The sequence below is a fragment of the Aedes aegypti genome, chromosome 1 (genome assembly GCF_002204515.2).
Source record: "Aedes aegypti strain LVP_AGWG chromosome 1, AaegL5.0 Primary Assembly, whole genome shotgun sequence".
NCBI classification, from domain to species: Eukaryota; Metazoa; Arthropoda; class Insecta; order Diptera; family Culicidae; genus Aedes; species Aedes aegypti.
This window is the reverse complement of record NC_035107.1, coordinates 213,505,943-213,523,205: the sequence shown is the minus strand read 5'-3', so window position 1 is coordinate 213,523,205 and position 17,263 is coordinate 213,505,943. Positions and strand designations below refer to the sequence as shown.

The 17,263-nt window shown below is 36.2% G+C and overlaps 1 protein-coding gene across 5 annotated transcripts in view; it reads left to right on the top strand.

Moving 5' to 3' along the window:
• LOC5576283 (baculoviral IAP repeat-containing protein 6) overlaps nt 1-17,263 on the top strand; it is a 104,157-nt gene that overhangs the window by 30,940 nt on the left and 55,954 nt on the right. For all 5 annotated transcript variants that reach the window (XM_021857500.1, XM_021857498.1, XM_021857495.1 and 2 more), the window contains exon 3: nt 975-1,285. In XM_021857500.1, coding sequence (XP_021713192.1) covers nt 975-1,285 — 311 coding nt within the window. The remainder of the gene's footprint in view (nt 1-974; nt 1,286-17,263) is intronic.

The window sequence follows — 17,263 nt, the reverse complement described above, 5'->3', positions numbered from 1 at the left end:
TTATAGATTTCATCAGAAATTCCTCAAATAACCTTTAAATGTAATTGACATTTCTTTGGAGGAGCTTCTGGAGAATTCCTGGATAAATTTCTGGAGGAATATCTGAAGTGAGTTCTAGATAAACCTTTGGAACATTTCCTTGAGATATACTTAGATATAGTAAGAAAGAACTCATAAACGAACATTTTGAATGATATGCTTAGAAAGTCCGTGGCAGACATACTTGATAAACTTATGGAATTTATAAAATAATCTTTAAATTATTTTTTTCGGGGTATCCTTGAGAGACCTTTTTAATTTTGATGAGATCTTGAACGGAAACACTAGGGAAATTCAGGAGAGAATCTCTGGATGATTGGATGGATGAAGAAATCTTCAGAGTAAAAGAAACTTTCAGCAAATGACTAATAACTAATAGGTTATCGTCAAAAATAAACATACACATACAAATGACCGAATAATTTTCTTATAGATTTCCTGAAGAAATCTTCGGAGTAACAGAAACTTTTTATAAATGGTCGAATCATTTTCTTATTCCTAGACTTCCCAGAGAATATTAGACTTAGCTTAGTGTTCTTATTAGCACTTCCACAGTTATTAACTGATAGCTTTCTTTGCCAATTGACAATTTTTTGCATGCGTATGTATCGGGTGGTAGATGCGAAGTCGAAAAATTATTTTTAAAATCACTCCCAAGCTAAAGTTCATGGAAACATTTTTGCAAAAATGTTATATGTAATCCCTGCAGAGACTGTTGACTCCTTCAGGAATTTTTGAGGAAATCCCTCAGCAGTCTAACGCTGATACCTCCGGTATTTGCCACATGTATAATACATATACATAATACAATAATTAATCCGTAAAATTACTCCAGACATACCCTCTAAATTCAATCAATAAACTGTTACCTTTACTCGTTTGATAATCCTTTGATATACTTTATTAATTTCTATTCATCTTTTTCACAATTACAGAAAATCTCCCTGCACAGTGCCGCTACCTTCCCGACCAGGACAAAATCCTGTTCTGGAATGGGCGGAACGTGTCGATGCGGGGCGACTACAATGGTGTCCTGTTGCTCGATACCATCCTGCAAGCGCCAGTTTCACAAGCGGACGACATCATCCGAATAGAGTTGCTCCTATCGGAGGCGGTTCTCTTCGTGCAGTGTTTGCAGAACCTCGAACAGCATGGGCTCGAGAACACGGCCGACGTCATCAACGAGCTGACGCTGAAAATCGGTGAATCCCAGCAGCATGCGAAGCGGGGCATCAAAGCGCAGAAGGTATGTACCGAGTTGGGGTTGTTGCTTAAATAAGGTACCCCGCTGAAAAAAATGTCCATCAAAACTAAGTGCAAGGCTTGATTTCTGAGGTAACTCTGCGCTAAAATTAAGCTTTTATTAACATTTGGTTTACAACATATTACAGTTCAGAATTTTTAGAGATGAGTTGATTTTACCAGCTGACAAGAAAGAAAAAAAAATTTAAATTTACTAAACCTTACTTAACCTAAATATATAACGCATTAATCGTGACAGTAGAAGGTTGCAACAATTTTTGCCTAAAATTATTAATTATTTTATTGGATATACATTAAATGCCTTCGATGAGATTTGGAATTCTTATCTAGCATGAGCCCTAGATACTTAACTTCGTCTGACCGATTTTTTGGAACCCGTCTCATCGTAACAACATGTCTACTTGAATATTTCAAATTAAGAGCTTTTGGTTTATGTGGGAATATTGAGTTTTGGAAGCATTAGCATTCTTTTCAAGCAGTGGCGATTCCCTAACCTCAAATCTACCTGTTCCACGTATAAAAATTCTTGAATTTCAGCAACAAATTTGCATCTATTCAGAAGGAACCTGTTAGAAAGGACGATTCCAATAATTTACTGTTGGCTTTATACCGTGAACGTGCCATATTTGACGCGGGTCCAAACTTGACGCATTTTCTAATTAATGTTATCATAAATTAATTCTAGATCAGACTAGCACTCGAAAATGTATTGCTTAATCTTTATTTACATCTTATTGAAGGATTCCAATCGAAAAAAGTTTATATTTGATTGATAATAGTTAAAAAATAAAGTTTATTTGAAAATGCATCCGACAAGTGCGTCAATTTTTTCATTCCTTTGTAAATGTGCTAACTATTGTTGAACAATTTTCGTGAAATTATGTGCTGTATTACAGCAATATCATCAACAACAGTCAGTAATATTCTTTTATTCATGAATTGACGTCGAAAGTTTTCTATTTTTAAGCTTTAAGACATATTTTTGTATGAAAATCTTGTGCGTCAAGTTAGGCACACAATGTTCCTAATTATTTGCTATTTTGTTCAGCATGTTTTGTTGAATCGAAAATAGAAAAATAAATATTTATGGGGCTTGCATTCAAAAAATCCGTCCGCAGAACAACCCAAGGCTTTTTTTTAATCACATGTAAAGGGTCATCCATAGATTACGTCACGTTTTTAGGAAGAGGAGGAGGTTCAGGGAAACGAAAATTACATGACGTACTTAATGTATGACCCATATATGGTTCTCGATCTATTTCGAGGCCCATACTGCCGTTGGTTCTACGCATATTTGTCCCGCGGTCCATAAGGGTGACCTAGAACATGGGACAAGTAGGCGTAGTTCACGTGTTATAAGTAACGAAGATTATCAAACGGTAATTTTTGGAACCGGTTGTTTTCGTTCTAGTTTTGACCAATTTGTCCTTGATTTAGCAACTACCTTCCCCGTTCCAGCGCAACGTAGTTTTCAAACCTTTCCCTTGTTTGATATCACGACGAAAACACATTAAACTAAACAATAATGCTTAACTATAGATTGAACTCAATCGCCGGTTTTATTTTCTACACTAACTAAACGCATAGCAAAAGTGACTACCGGATGACGTCATTCAAAACTTTTTCCAAAGGTTCTAACTTTTATGTCCTCTCTAGAACGCTTTTTTCAATTAATTGAACACTTGTATATTTTAAACTTTAGCAATTATTTGTAAGTGCGTCAAATAAGGAACATAGTGCGTCAAATTAGGCACATTGAAGAATTGATACGTCAATTAAGGAACCTAATGTGTTCCACAAAAAGTCAATCAAACGTAAAGAAGAAATCGTTTAATATGTTTTTACTGATTTTCCCTAATTCTATAATAGTTGAGCTAGCATAGGTTCAAATTTCAACAAAATCGGATAGATTTAGACGATTTGACAAGAGTTTGAATTTAGAATTTTCTTAACCGCGTCAAATATGGTACGTCCACGGTAATCTAATTCTGTTGAATTAACCATTTTTAGATTCGTGGAACAGGTAAAAAGTGAGGTTACGAGTCGCCTCTGTTTTCAAGTACACGCTCAAAAAAGCGTTCTGGAAAACGTGAACTGTCAAAAATACACCGTGAACTACCATCATTGGTCACAGATACATGATCTAGTTCACGGTGTATTTTTGCTTGTTGACGAGTTCACGTCGGCTGTTCACGGATACGAGAACGGATTTTTTTCTGTGTATGAAGAAAAATATCCAAACTCTTTTGCAATCTGCTACAGATGACACGCAGGCTTCGTCCTTTGGCGTCCTGTGTCATCCGGAAACAAAGATTTTTGACATCCCTGAGGTAACTCAGGTAAGTCAGATGTGAAAATATTGTATAATATTGGTCCCAAAATGCTGCCTTGAGGAACGTCAGCTCTTACAAAAACTCTTTCAGACCTGGAGTTCTGATAATTAATCTGAAGTGTACGATTTGACAGCTAATTTTGTATTATTCTAACAATGTATGTTAGATTTTTTTTTTTTTTACAATCAAGCTTTCGTGCCAAACACAGTCGAATGCGTTTTCTATGTCTAGAAAAGCCAGACCAGTAGTATAGCGTTCAGATTTGTTGGAACGAATCAAATTTTGATGAGTAGTCGAATTTCCATGGCGGGATCCGAACTGTTAATTGGCAAAAATTGAATTTTCATTGATGTGGATATTCATTTTGTTTAAAATGAGCTTTTCAAAAAGTTTACTGATGGAGGAAAGCAAGCTGATTGGACGATAGCTAGAAGCATTTGCAGGAGTTTAGTCTGGTTTTAAAATTAGTACAACCTTAGCATTTTTTCATTTGTCAGGAAAATATGCCAACTGAAAACATGTCTAGCGTAACATTTGAAAAGGGCCTAACTGCAAAATGTAAACAAACTTGATTATTCATTATTCGTATCATTTTTTACGTAAATTACTCCTACATACTCTTACGGGCATGCAAAATGCATTATTAATGGTAATTTTATTCAAATTTAAAAGGGCCTATCTGAAAATGATAAAACTAAGAGGGCCTAACTGGTCATAAAAGGGCCTAACTGAAAATTTCGATCAAAATCAGATTGGCCCTTCCGTGCATTTTTAATTTTTCTTCATATTTTTCAATATTTAGCCCTTGTATAGTGATCAGCATAACGTGAAAATTGAGAAATGCTCGATTGAAGATTCTGTAACATATTAATTGTTACTATTTTAAACTCATTGCTATCTAATAGTTTTAAACTTTTGTTCGACACTCATAGTCTATTACTGGGCCACGTAACGTTTTAAATCTAACATAACATAAAAACTAGTAAAAAATGTTGAATTCAAACATCACCGGCAGATAGGCCCTTTTACGAGTCTTCAAACCAGTTAGGCCCTTTCAATTAGGTCCTTTAATTGAACATGGTTTCAGTTAGGCCCCTCCAGTTAGGCCCTTTTATTTAACATAGTTCCAGTTAGGCCCTTTTGGAATTTGTTAATTTTATTGATTATTGAATAGATTTTCAAAGTTTTAGAACAAAATCAATCGATTATGTGAGAAAATCAACATTGAATATTGAAAATTCTTTATTGAAGATTCAGTACTATATTGATTATTCATATTTCAAACCCTTTCTTCTATTTACTAGTTCTATACATGTGTTCGACACTCATGATAGTCTACTAGGTGGCCCATAACGTTTTAAATCCTAAATAACAAAACAACTCGTGAAAATGGTTGAATTCCAACATCATCGGCAGATAGGCCCTTTTACGAGTCTGCAAACCAGTTAGGCCCTTTCAGTTAGGCCCTTTGATTGAACATGGTTTCAGTTAGGCCCCTCCAGTTAGGCCTTTTTATTGAACTTAGTTCCAGTTAGGCCCTTTTGTAATTTATTAATTTTATTGATTATTGAAGTGATTTTCAAAGTTTTAGATCAAAATCAATCGATTAGGTATGTGAGAAAATCAACATTGATTATTAAAAATTCTTTATTGAAGATTCAGTACTATATTGATTCCTATTTCAAGCCCATTCTCTTTTTTACTAGTTTTATCATAATCTTAATGCGAAGTTAGTTGAAAAACTGATTTTTTATCTTGAAAAAAAAAATCAATTTCATTAAAAATTTTGAATAATTTTTATTTGTTAATTTTTATTTGTTGCCTCTAGTTGTGGATCGAGTTCCAAAAGTCGCAATTTTCACAAAAACAAATTCGTTTGTTTTTGTAACAGCCCTGCAAGAATTCTTCTTATACTTCTTCTTGGCATTACGTCCTCACTGGGACAGAGCCTGCTTCTAAGCTTTGTGTTCAATGAGTACTTCCAAGTTATAAACTGAGAGCTTTCTTTGACAAGTTGCCATTTTCGCATTCATATATCGTGTGACAAGTACGAAGGTACTCTATATTTAGGAAAGTAAAGGAAATTTCCATTACGAAAAAAACCTGGACCGACCGGGAATGGAACTCAGATACCTTCAGAATGGCTTTGCTTTGTAGCCGCGGACTTAAACTGCTCGGCTAAGGAAGGCCCTCAAGTATAAAACAAGTAAAAAAGTGAATGGGTTTGAAATAGATATAATCAATAAGGTACTGAACCTTCAACCGAGAATATCCAACATTTAACTATTACATTGTTTTTCTCTCGCTTTATTTTATTTAAAAACTATGAAAATCACTTCAATAAGCAATAAAATCAACAAATTCCAAAAGGGCCTAACTGGAACTATGTTTAATAAAAGGGCCTAACTGGAGGGGCCTAACTGAATCCATGTCCAATCGGAGGGCCTAACTGAAAGGGCCTAACTGGTTTGAAGATTCATTGAAGGGCCTAACTGCTGATGATATTTGAATGCAACCATTTTCACGAGTCGTTATGCTATTTGAGATTACTAACGTTCTGGGCCACGTAATAAACCATAATGAGTGTCTAACACAAGTATAAAACTAGTTAAAAAAGTTAATGGGTTTAAAAAATCAATAATCAATATGTTGCTGATTTTGTATAGAATAGTTTCCAATATTTAGCTTGTATGATATTGTGTTGTTTCCTCACATAATCATCAAATGTTGTCGAAGAATTATGCAAATCACTTCAATAATCAATAAAATTAGCAAATTCAAAAAGGGCCTAACTGGTTTGAAAATTCGTTAAGGGGTCTATCTGCGGATGATGTTTGAATTGAACTATTTTTACAAGTTGTTGTGCTAATTCAAATTCAAATCGTTGTGAGCCACGTAATAAACCATAATGAGTGTCTAACACAAGTATAAAACTAGTAAAAAAAGTTAATGGGTTTAAAAAATCAATAATCAATATGTTGCTGATTTTGTATAGAATAGTTTCCAATATTTAGCTTGTATGATATTGTGTTGTTTCCTCACATAATCATCAAATGTTGTCGAAGAATTATGCAAATCACTTCAATAATCAATAAAATTAGCAAATTCAAAAAGGGCCTAACTGGTTTGAAAATTCGTTAAGGGGCCTATCTGCGGATGATGTTTGAATTGAACTATTTTTACAAGTTGTTGTGCTATTTCAAATTCAAATCGTTGTGAGCCACGTAATAAACCATAATGAGTGTCTAACACAAGTATAAAACTAGTAAAAAAGTTAATGGGTTTAAAAAATCAATAATCAATATGTTGCTGATTTTGTATAGAATAGTTTCCAATATTTAGCTTGTATGATATTGTGTTGTTTCCTCACATAATCATCAAATGTTGTCGAAGAATTATGTAAATCACTTCAATAATCAATAAAATTAGCAAATTCAAGAAGGGCCTAACTGGTTTGAAAATTCGTTAAGGGGCCTATCTGCGGATGATGTTTGAATTGAACTATTTTTACAAGTTGTTGTGCTATTTCAAATTCAAATCGTTGTGAGCCACGTAATAGACCATTATAAGTGTCGAACACAAGGGGTTATCCGAAAATGACGTCCATCAATTGGGGCCTCCCCCAATGGGGGGATGTACGAAAATGTGACAGTGCATGGATTGGGTATTAGAAAAAGCGTGACAGAGGGAGTAGAAGGGTTCTAGAAATCCCGAAAAACGATGGACGTCATTTTTGGATCTTCCCCAAATATGAAACTAGTAAAAATCGAATGGGTTTGAAATAGGAATAATCAATATGGTACTGAATCTTCAACCGAAAATTTCCAATATTTAGCTATTATATAGTGTTTATTCACATAATCGCTAAATTTTGTTCAAGATTTATGCAAACCAATTCAAAAATCAATAAAATTAGCAAATTATTAAAGGGCCTAACTGAAACCATGTTCAATCAAAGGGCCTAACTGAAAGGGCCTAACTGGTTTGAAGATTCATAATAGGGCCTATCTGCCGATGATGTTTGAATTCAACAATTTTTACGAGTTGTTGTGTTATTTGAGATTAGAAACATAATGGGCCACGCAACAGACTTTAATGGGTGTCGAACACAGGTATGAAACTAGTAAAAATGCGAATGGGTTTAAAATAGGAATTTTAAATATGGTACGGAATCTTCAATTGAGAATTTCTCAATGTTTACGTTTTGCAGATAGGCCCTTTTCAAATGTTACGCTAGATGTGTTAAATATATAAACTAAGAATATTAAGCTACTTTCTGGTAGTTTCTTGATGAAGATGTAGAATATTCCATCATCGTCAGTTGAAATTGCCTTCTCCTCAAGTTTTTAAGAGGGATCAAGAGTTTAAGATCATCGGCAATGGCACAAATCTCCCAACTGGTGGGGAACGTGCCTTTGGAGCCGGCCTTCTGATATAATTATATAGGGAAAGTGTACCAGTTATGGCCATAGTGGTTCCCTATTTGGCCATATGTGAAATTTTGATAACTTTCACATTTTAAATCTTTTTGAATGTTTAAACATCAAGATCTATCTTAAATCTAACTACTACTACAAACAAAAAATTTCAAAATTTGAAGACATGAAAGTAATCACGTATGGCGAAATAGGGAACCATTATGGCCATAACTGGAACACCTACCCTATAATCACGGATTCACATTTTGGTATTGCAATGCCCCTGGCTTCAACAATATGATTTGTTAAAGTTTGAAGAGCATTGTCAATATCAAGTTTTGTTTGTAGAGAAATGTTAACATCAAGATTACTATCGATATATGTTTCATATATATTCCAGTCGGCTCGAAAATAATTGAAAGTGGAGCTGTTAGGATTGAGAATTGCTTCATGAGATATTTGAAATGTAACAGGGACATGATCAGAATCAGTATCAGCATGAGTAGCCAGTTGGCTACAGAGGTGACTAGAGTCGGTTAAGACCAAATCAATCGTAGAAGGGTTTCTAGAAGAGCAAAAACATGTAGGGATATCAGGGTATTGAATTGAGAAATATCCTGAAGAGTACCCATCAAATAAAATTCTGCCGTTGGAATTACTTTGAGAATTATTCCATGAGCGATGTTTGGCATTAAAGTCACCAATGACAAAAAATGACTTATTGCGAGTCAATTTTCGCAAGTCAGTTTAGAGTAAATTCAACGTGCTGCCCAGAGCACTGAAAAGGCAAATAAGCAGCTATGAAAGTATATTTACCAAGCTGTGTTTCAACAGAAACACCTAAAGTTTCAAAAACTTTAGTTTCAAATGACAAAAACAGTTGATGTTTTATACGCCTATGAATGATGATTGCAACTCACCCACATGCTCCATCGAGTCGATTATTACGATAAACAAAAAAGTTTAGATCTCTTTTGAGTTTGGATCCAGGTTTCAAATAAGTTTCAGTAATAACTGCTATATGCACGTTATTAACCGTAAGAAAATTAAACAGCTCGTCCTCTTTACCATTAAAAGATAAGCATTCCAATTTAAAAAAATTAAATTATTATTTGGATCCATTAGAGAAACGTAATCCAAAAACAATTTGATTTGTGAATTTTACACCAACTTGGACTGCTTCAGTCATAGTGGTCAGTTGCAAAATTAAAATTAGAGGGAGACAAATTACTTGAAGTGGGTACATTATCTGATGATTTTCCGTTAGAATTTCCGGTAGACGAAGAGGCGGAGTTGAAGTTTCCTGTGGCGGCAGGGTTTTTTTTTTTCATTTGATTTGAAATAATTAGAACGGTTACTCGTAGTATGAAAAGAGGAGGAGTTTAAATTACCTGCTACGATATCGGCATAGGATTTTCCTTGCGTAAATCCATTCGAAATTAAAAGACTCGAACGGCTTCCCGACGGAACAAAATTAGTTTGTGAATGAGCATGATTATAATCCACCTGATGGGTATGATTCTTAATCAAGCGATTGTTAACGGAAAAAATTCATTGTTCGAAACTCTACCAGGGAAACTCCGGAAACGACCGTTATCGTAATCGTTCATCTACCTGGCCCGAGCCTCGACGACTCGCCTACGCGAAGGGCGAGCCCAAAAATTGGACTTATGATTGCCCCCGCAATTCGAACATATAAACTTGGTGGTATCTTCCTTAGGGGCGATCCATTAATTACGTAAGACAATTTTCGGGGTTTTTCAACCCCCCCTCCCCCCATGGTAAGATTTTTTGTATGAAAATTAAAAATAAATTGTATGGCACGTAAGAAATCTCAAAAAAATCACTGAATGTGATGCATCGTACAAGGTGCCAGTTTCCTTCTAGACAGACTATCAGATGCGAGTTGGCATCAAACAGTGAGGTCGATGTTGCATCGGACGGATTTCTCATATAGGGAGTCGAAGCTGGTTATGGACCCCCCTACAGAAAAACATAAAATTAACACTCATAGGAATTAGGTTGCTTATTCCTATGAAAATCCACCGGGGGAACTTCGAATGCAACCCCGAGAGGGTCCATAATAGGCATTCGGAGAACAGTTTTCCAAATGCATACTTCACTGAAAAAATGGAATGATTTTGTGTGTTTCATAGGCGTACTATAAAGTAAAAACATTGAACTAGTTGTTAGACTCCACAAGATGTATATGCGTCTGAGATATCATTGCGGAAAAGCTTCGAAAATGAATTTCAGCTACTAAGGGGTCCATTACTAGCATTGAAACCCTATTTTGCTCAATATACAAAGCAGAAAATCTTTGTGGGCTTCTCACGGCGGTATCTAAATTTAGCAAGTAGGTACATGAAACTCCCATAAAGGGAGCTCATTGTATTTAAGAATATATTGTTGAACATATTTTGACTAAAAGGTATTTCTGATCCATTCACTCATAATGATATCATGACCATATGGATCTGAGACGATCTGACAATAAACACAACTTGTTTTTTTCATATAAATAATCAATTTGCCTTGACAACTCCGGCAACAGGCAAACAGCAAAACTCCATGCATACTTGATAATTTTCTCAACATCAATATTAATATCATTAATATATATTAATTAGAGTGATTCAAAAAATCGTTTTTGCTCCACACCGCTCATTCGATTCTAAATCAAATACTGAGTGTCCTCCCAAAATTTGAACTCATTTGGATGAAAACTGAGACTGCACAAGTCCTTTGAAGTTTATATGGGAATTACTATGGGAAAAGCAAGCAATTCATTAAATCGGTCATAGTTTTTACCCATGTGCTCTTGGGGATTAAAGCTACATTGATACTGTGAGATACATTCATCAGCTACAACTTTGCTGAAGACCGTTTTCAAATCGGACGCCTCAATAATTAGTTATTGATTTATATCCAGTCACAAATTCTTCAGCAGTGCTCATTTAACTTCTGAACAGGCAACATTGCTGCACCTGGCGCGAAAGATAGCACGCACAAATCATGGCTACTATGTTTTACTGCACATATGCAGTGATGCCCGCAGAACAGCCCAATAATTATAGACAAAGTTTTACAACTCATTCAAAAATCAATAACTAATTACTTGGGCGTCCGATTTAAAAACGGTCTTCGGCAAAATTGTAGCTGACAATTGTATTTCACAGTATCAACGTAGTTCTAATCCCCAAGAGCACATGGGCAAACACTATGATCGATTGAATGAACTGCTTACTTTTCTCATAGTAATCCCCATATAAACTTCAAAGGGCTTGTGCAGTCTCAGTTTTCATCCGAATGCCCCATGACCATGACCCAACTTTTGGCACCGACGGCACTGAGTGGGGCACTGGTAATTTCCTCCAGGTTTCTGGAAATGTTTCCATATCACACGGACATAAGTCTAGCTTTTTCTAAAGCTTTAATATTATTTAGATCACTTTTGTTAAAGAGAACCAAAACATATTCTTGCGAAAGCCATAACCGAATAATGCCAGAATGGGTTCTCTTTTTCATAATGGGGAAAATCCAAGTAAATCATGTACTCCATTTTTGATCTCTTCAGATGACTTATAGTCACTTGAGAGACCTTTCAAGACGACTTTGAACAAACGTTCAGTTTTGTCGTCATAAGTAAAACATGTATGCTTCTTCTCTTTAAGATGTTTGGGAAGAAGTTCGCGATCTTCAAGAGTTTCTGGCAATACGCGACAGTCTCCTGTTATTTTTTTTTTTTTTGCTATTTGGAAGGAAACTTCGATTCTCCTAATGGAGTTCAAGATCTCCTGCCTAGAATCCCCAAATTCGAAACAACTGATCACGACAGGCGGCACTTTTTGCTTCGATTTGGTGTTCGGAAAATGTGTCTAGAGCATCGAACTAATTGCTCATTTTAATGCAATTATCGTTAATGTTGATCACCATTGTAAGAAAGCGCGCATTCCGGAGAAACGTCCTTTCTTCCATTCTTGCCACCTTTAGTGACAGTTTTAAATCTCACTTTTTTGGAAGGAAGTTTTCAGATCAGAGATTCACCCTTCCTTTTGCTTGTAGTTGCAGCCATGTTTAGTGAAAGAAGACGTGACCTTCTAAGAGTTTTTTTTCCAATACGGTGTCCAAAAAGGATTACCACCGCTAGCTTTCGCTAACGGGTCCAACGAAAAATCCAAGGCACGGGTCCAAACAAGGTTCGTAAAGGGATCAATAGTAGAAAAAAAAACACTACTGAAAAGTACTATTTTTATAGCACTGAGAAGTACTGTTTTATTGCTTTAGGTAGATTTAAAAAACTTCCAAGAGCAGAGAGAATTCGTGTACGCACAGCACGATGCGCACTGATTTTTTATCAGATTAATCAGATCAATCACAAACATTTGATGAAAAATGCACATGTGAGTTATTGGATATTGTTAATGAATTCAATGTATATTTTTTATGTTGAAAATTAATTGTTTTGTTCTTATTTTCCATATGATTGTTTAATAAATTGAATTGCGTTTCAAGGTATTATTCGATACATTGTATTCGTTTGTCCGTAATTTCATTGATAGATATCTAAATGCATATTGAAATTAACTAATAACTGAATTCTTCAATTTCTTCAATTCTTCACATGCGGCTTGCGAGTTTTACAGGGGATTTACTACATTCCCTTTTCAAATGTAAGTTCCAAAACAATAAATATTAATTGGATTAAGGTGAAACAGTTTGGAATCAGCTTCTAAGATTGCACTAAAACTTCAAAGGCAAAAATCTCGCGTAGAAAGCATCCCACAACAATGCACTTTTTATTTTGGCTTTGTGCACTAGCAGAAAGCTTAAAATAAGAAGGTCAGGAACGTTTGCCAACTATTTCTCTAGCTTTGTGCCTTTAAAAACGTGAGAAGGGGGAGAAGTCGGCCATTGTTCCGGCCATCTTTAGATTTCGAGATGTTTCATCTTAAGCTATAAGTATGTGAATTGCTTCAAAATACATAATTTTCTTATCTGCATATTACATGATCAGGGATGTTGCACGAACATAGGCGTCAGCATGTCAAATTGTGCGCAAATGTTCATTCGTTTGAATTGTTTCTATATATTACCCTGGCGTTTTCCCACAATCTTTAACCTATTTCTTTAGCAAATATACCAGCAGTTCAACCGATGATTGAATTTTGTTCAATACGGAATTCCTCTAAGGATTGTACCAGGAATTTCACCAGGAATTCATCCAGGTAATGGGATTTCTTTTAAAGTTCTTCCAGGGATTCCATCAGGAGAGTTTCCATTACAAGTAATTGTAAGCATTATACCAGGAATTCCATCAGAGATTCCATCAAAATTTCCTCCATGATTCACATCAGGAGTTCTTCTAAAGATTCAATCATGAGTTCCACGGAGGATTACATCAGGGTTCCAATTAGGAGTTTCTCTAGTGATTGCATCGAAAGTTCCTCTGGGGATTCTCTCGGAAGTTCTTCTTGGGATTCCATTAATAGTTTCTCTAGGTCTTCTGGGGATTTCATCAGATGTTCTTCTAGAGATTTCATCAGAAGCTCATTCAAGGATTCCATTTAGAATTCCTTCAGCGATTCCATCTAGAGTTCCTTCAGGGATTTCAACTGAAAATCTTCTAGAGAATTCCTCCAAGGATTCCATCAGGAGTTCCTATAGGGATTCTATCAGGAGCATCTCTGAGAGTTCTTCTGAAGATTTCATCAAAAGTTCTTCCAGGGATTGCATCAGAAGTTCCTTCAGAGAATCTTCAGAGTTCCTCAAAAAATTTCAATTAGGATTTCTTCTAGATTGTTATTAATGTTCAAGGAATCATGGACAATTAGAGTAGTGTTTGATCCTTCGACCATGTTGCTTGCACCAGCGGGGTGAGCGATGAGGGCAGGATCAAACATGTCGCGCACACATGGTGACTCCCAGATCTGTACCTTATCCCACTAACCCTATATTCTTTCCATGACAACTGTGGAGATGCAGAGGTGATCTCGGTCTCTAGTAACAACGGTTGTCGAACTAACATTCCTTCCTTTCCCCGATGACCGTAAGGACGTGGCCGGCGCCGTTATTGACTTTTAGACTTTGAGCTCTCGATTTGTGCATATTGAGAATGGTAAGCTAATCCCAACATCCATTCAATAAATCTCTGTGCAACTTCGATTGTTCTGGTCAATCACGGAGTAGCAACTACGAATTATGCGGTCATCTATGCTTATGCTTATCAGGAGTTTCTCCAGGGATTTCATCAGGAGTTTACTTCAGGAGTTCCTCTAGAGATCAGTGAATGAAATTATCGCGTAAATGAGACGAAAATAGGCATTTTTCTAGCAACTCGACAATAAATTGCCGCCTTTATCTGCGAGAAACAGATTAGGTGAACTGCTATAATTGTTGATCATTGTACTGACGAAAAGCCAAGATCGGTCCGATCATATGCACTGATCCAACTTTATCGGCTCTAAACTTATCGCGATAATTATCACAAGGGAAATAATAAAAATGTTTGCCACCGATGGGGTTCGAACCCATGCCCATTAACAAAAACGTTTTCTAAACGCGTGTACATCATAACCACTCGACCACGCCAGTTGAACAAAGGGAGAGAGAAATTTGGTATATAAAAGCTACATGCGGAAGCGAAGGACACTCAAAACAACGAAACAAGAGTAGAAAAGAAGGAAGCCAGCTTTTCATTGCTGGTGATAATATAAATTCGCTGCTGCAGATCTCGTGAGAGCACACTCTCGCAGTGCTGGACGGGTAGGATATTATCGCACGTCTCTTTTCTCCGGAAATCGGCTTGAGCGATAGGCTTATGATTATCGCCGTGACCGATAATTTTACTCCCTGCTAGAGATTACATCAGAAGTTCCTCTAATGATTCCATCAGGAGTTCCTTCAAGAATATCTTTAGGAATTCCTACAAAGATTCCATCAGGAGTTTCTCCAGAGATTCCATCAGCAGTTCCAATAGGTATTCTATCAAGAGTACCTCTTATAGTTCTTCTGAGGATGTCATCAGGAGTTCCTCCAGGGACGCGTTTAAAAATTCCTTCAGAGATTCCACCTGGACTTCCTCCAGAGCTTCCATTAGGACTTCTTCCAGAGATTATATCAGGAGAGGAACTCGAGGAATTCTTTCAGGATTTCTTCTAGGCATATCATAAGTAGTTCTCCTAGGATTTCATCAGGAGTTCTTCCAATGATTCCATCTGGAGTTCCTCAAATAATATATTTAGGAATTCCTACAATTATTACACCAGAAATTCCTCCAGGGATTCCATCTGGAGTTCCACGAGGGATTCCATCAATAGTTCCTTTAGATATTCCACCTGGAATTCTTCCAGAGATTCTATCAGTTCCTCCAGTGATTATATCAGGAGCTCCCCGAGAAATCCCATCAGGATTTTTTCCAGGGATATCATTAAGAGTTCCTCTAGGGATTCTATCAGGAGTTTCATCAGGAATCTTATCAGGGATCAGGAGTTTCTTCAGAGATTCCACCTGGTATTCCTACAGGGGTTCTATCAGTTTCTATAGGGATTCCATCAGAAGCTGCTTCGGAGGTTGCACCTGCAATTCTCTAGATATTATATCAGGGATTGCTTAAGGAATTTCGTCAAGATTTCTTCTTGGGATTTTATAAGGAGTCCCGCCAGAAAAATTATCAGGAAATATTTTTCCGGTGATTTTACCGGGAATTCAAAGAATTCTCTAGAGGTTCTTCCAAAACATTCTGGAAAAAATCTCCAATTTTTCGGCCGGTATACCTAGGCAAATCACTGGAAGTATCACTGGAAGATTTTCGAGCAATTCCTGCTGGAATTTTAGATGGAATGCCTGTATTAATTTCTTGAGAGGGATTCATTGAGCAATCTCTTTAAGAACTTCTAGAGGAATTCCTTGTGGAATCGCAGAGAATGAATCCTTATAGAATCTGTTTAGAAATTTCTGAAGTTTCACTGGAGGAATTCCTAAATAAATCTTTGGAGGATTTTTTGGTGGAATTCTTGAAGGAAGCATTGTGATTCATCACTGAATGAAGCCATTGGGAAGTTTTTTGGATAAATCCCTGGAGGACTCTGTAGATAAACTACATAAAAGAATCGTTGAAGAAATTCCTTTTGGAATGTCTGTAGCAACTCCTGGTAGATTTTAAGGAGGAGTCCTATAAGGAAGCCCTGAGAAAAGTCCTGGTGAAATCCTTGAGGAAAATTCTGGCGATGAATTTCTTGAGAAATATCTGAAAGAATTCGTAATTATATTCGTGAATAATGCATAATGAAATCCTTGGAACTAACTTCTAGGGTAATTCCTGACGGAATCTTTGAAGAAATTGTTATAGCAATCTCTTTTGAATTAATTTTTAAAAGAATCAATGGAGGAAATCCTGGATAATTGCAAATTTTAATTTGAGATGGTATTTTTCAATAGAAAAAATCGACTTGAAAATTCAAGTAAATTTCCCTATTTTAATACGCATAGTACAAGTCTGCGATAAAAGAACTTTAAATATTATCTTTTTATGGTTTTATTTGTATGATGCAGTGGCGTAGCCAGAAATTAGTTCTAGGAACATTAGGGGTCATGAGAAGCAAACAAATTTTTTGATCAGCATACTTTAAAAATTCGTTTCCAAGCCCCCCCCCCCCCCCCCCCCCCCCTTCCAAACTGGTAAACTATTCACATTGTATATTGCAATACTAAATTGTCTCAAATTTATGCATAAAAACTGAAAAACAAGAATATCAAAAAACATACTTCGGACAATCGAGCCTAAAATTCCGGATAATCGAATGCCGGATAATCGCATCGCCGGATAATCGAGTCTCAGTATAATTGAGTCCGTCCTGTATTGTTACAGCCGGTCGAAAGAATACCAGCATTGCAACACTTCAGGGGAGCATAATTGTCTTGCCAATCCAGAGAACCGAGCCTGAAAGTCATAAACGAGTTAGGATTTCACTGTAAAGATTTCATGACCAAATATGGTTGAATCTGTTGATAAAGTTTTAGAGAAATTATTGATAAAATTCCTGGTAGAATCACAGGAAGAATTTCTGGTAGAATCCTTAGTATAGCCCATGGATTCCTGGAAAAACTTCAAAGTAGAATAACTAGAGGAAACCACTAAGAGAGAATTCTAGAATTCTGGAGAGAATCTTTAAAGAAATTCCCATAGCCATTCCCATATCGATAATTGTT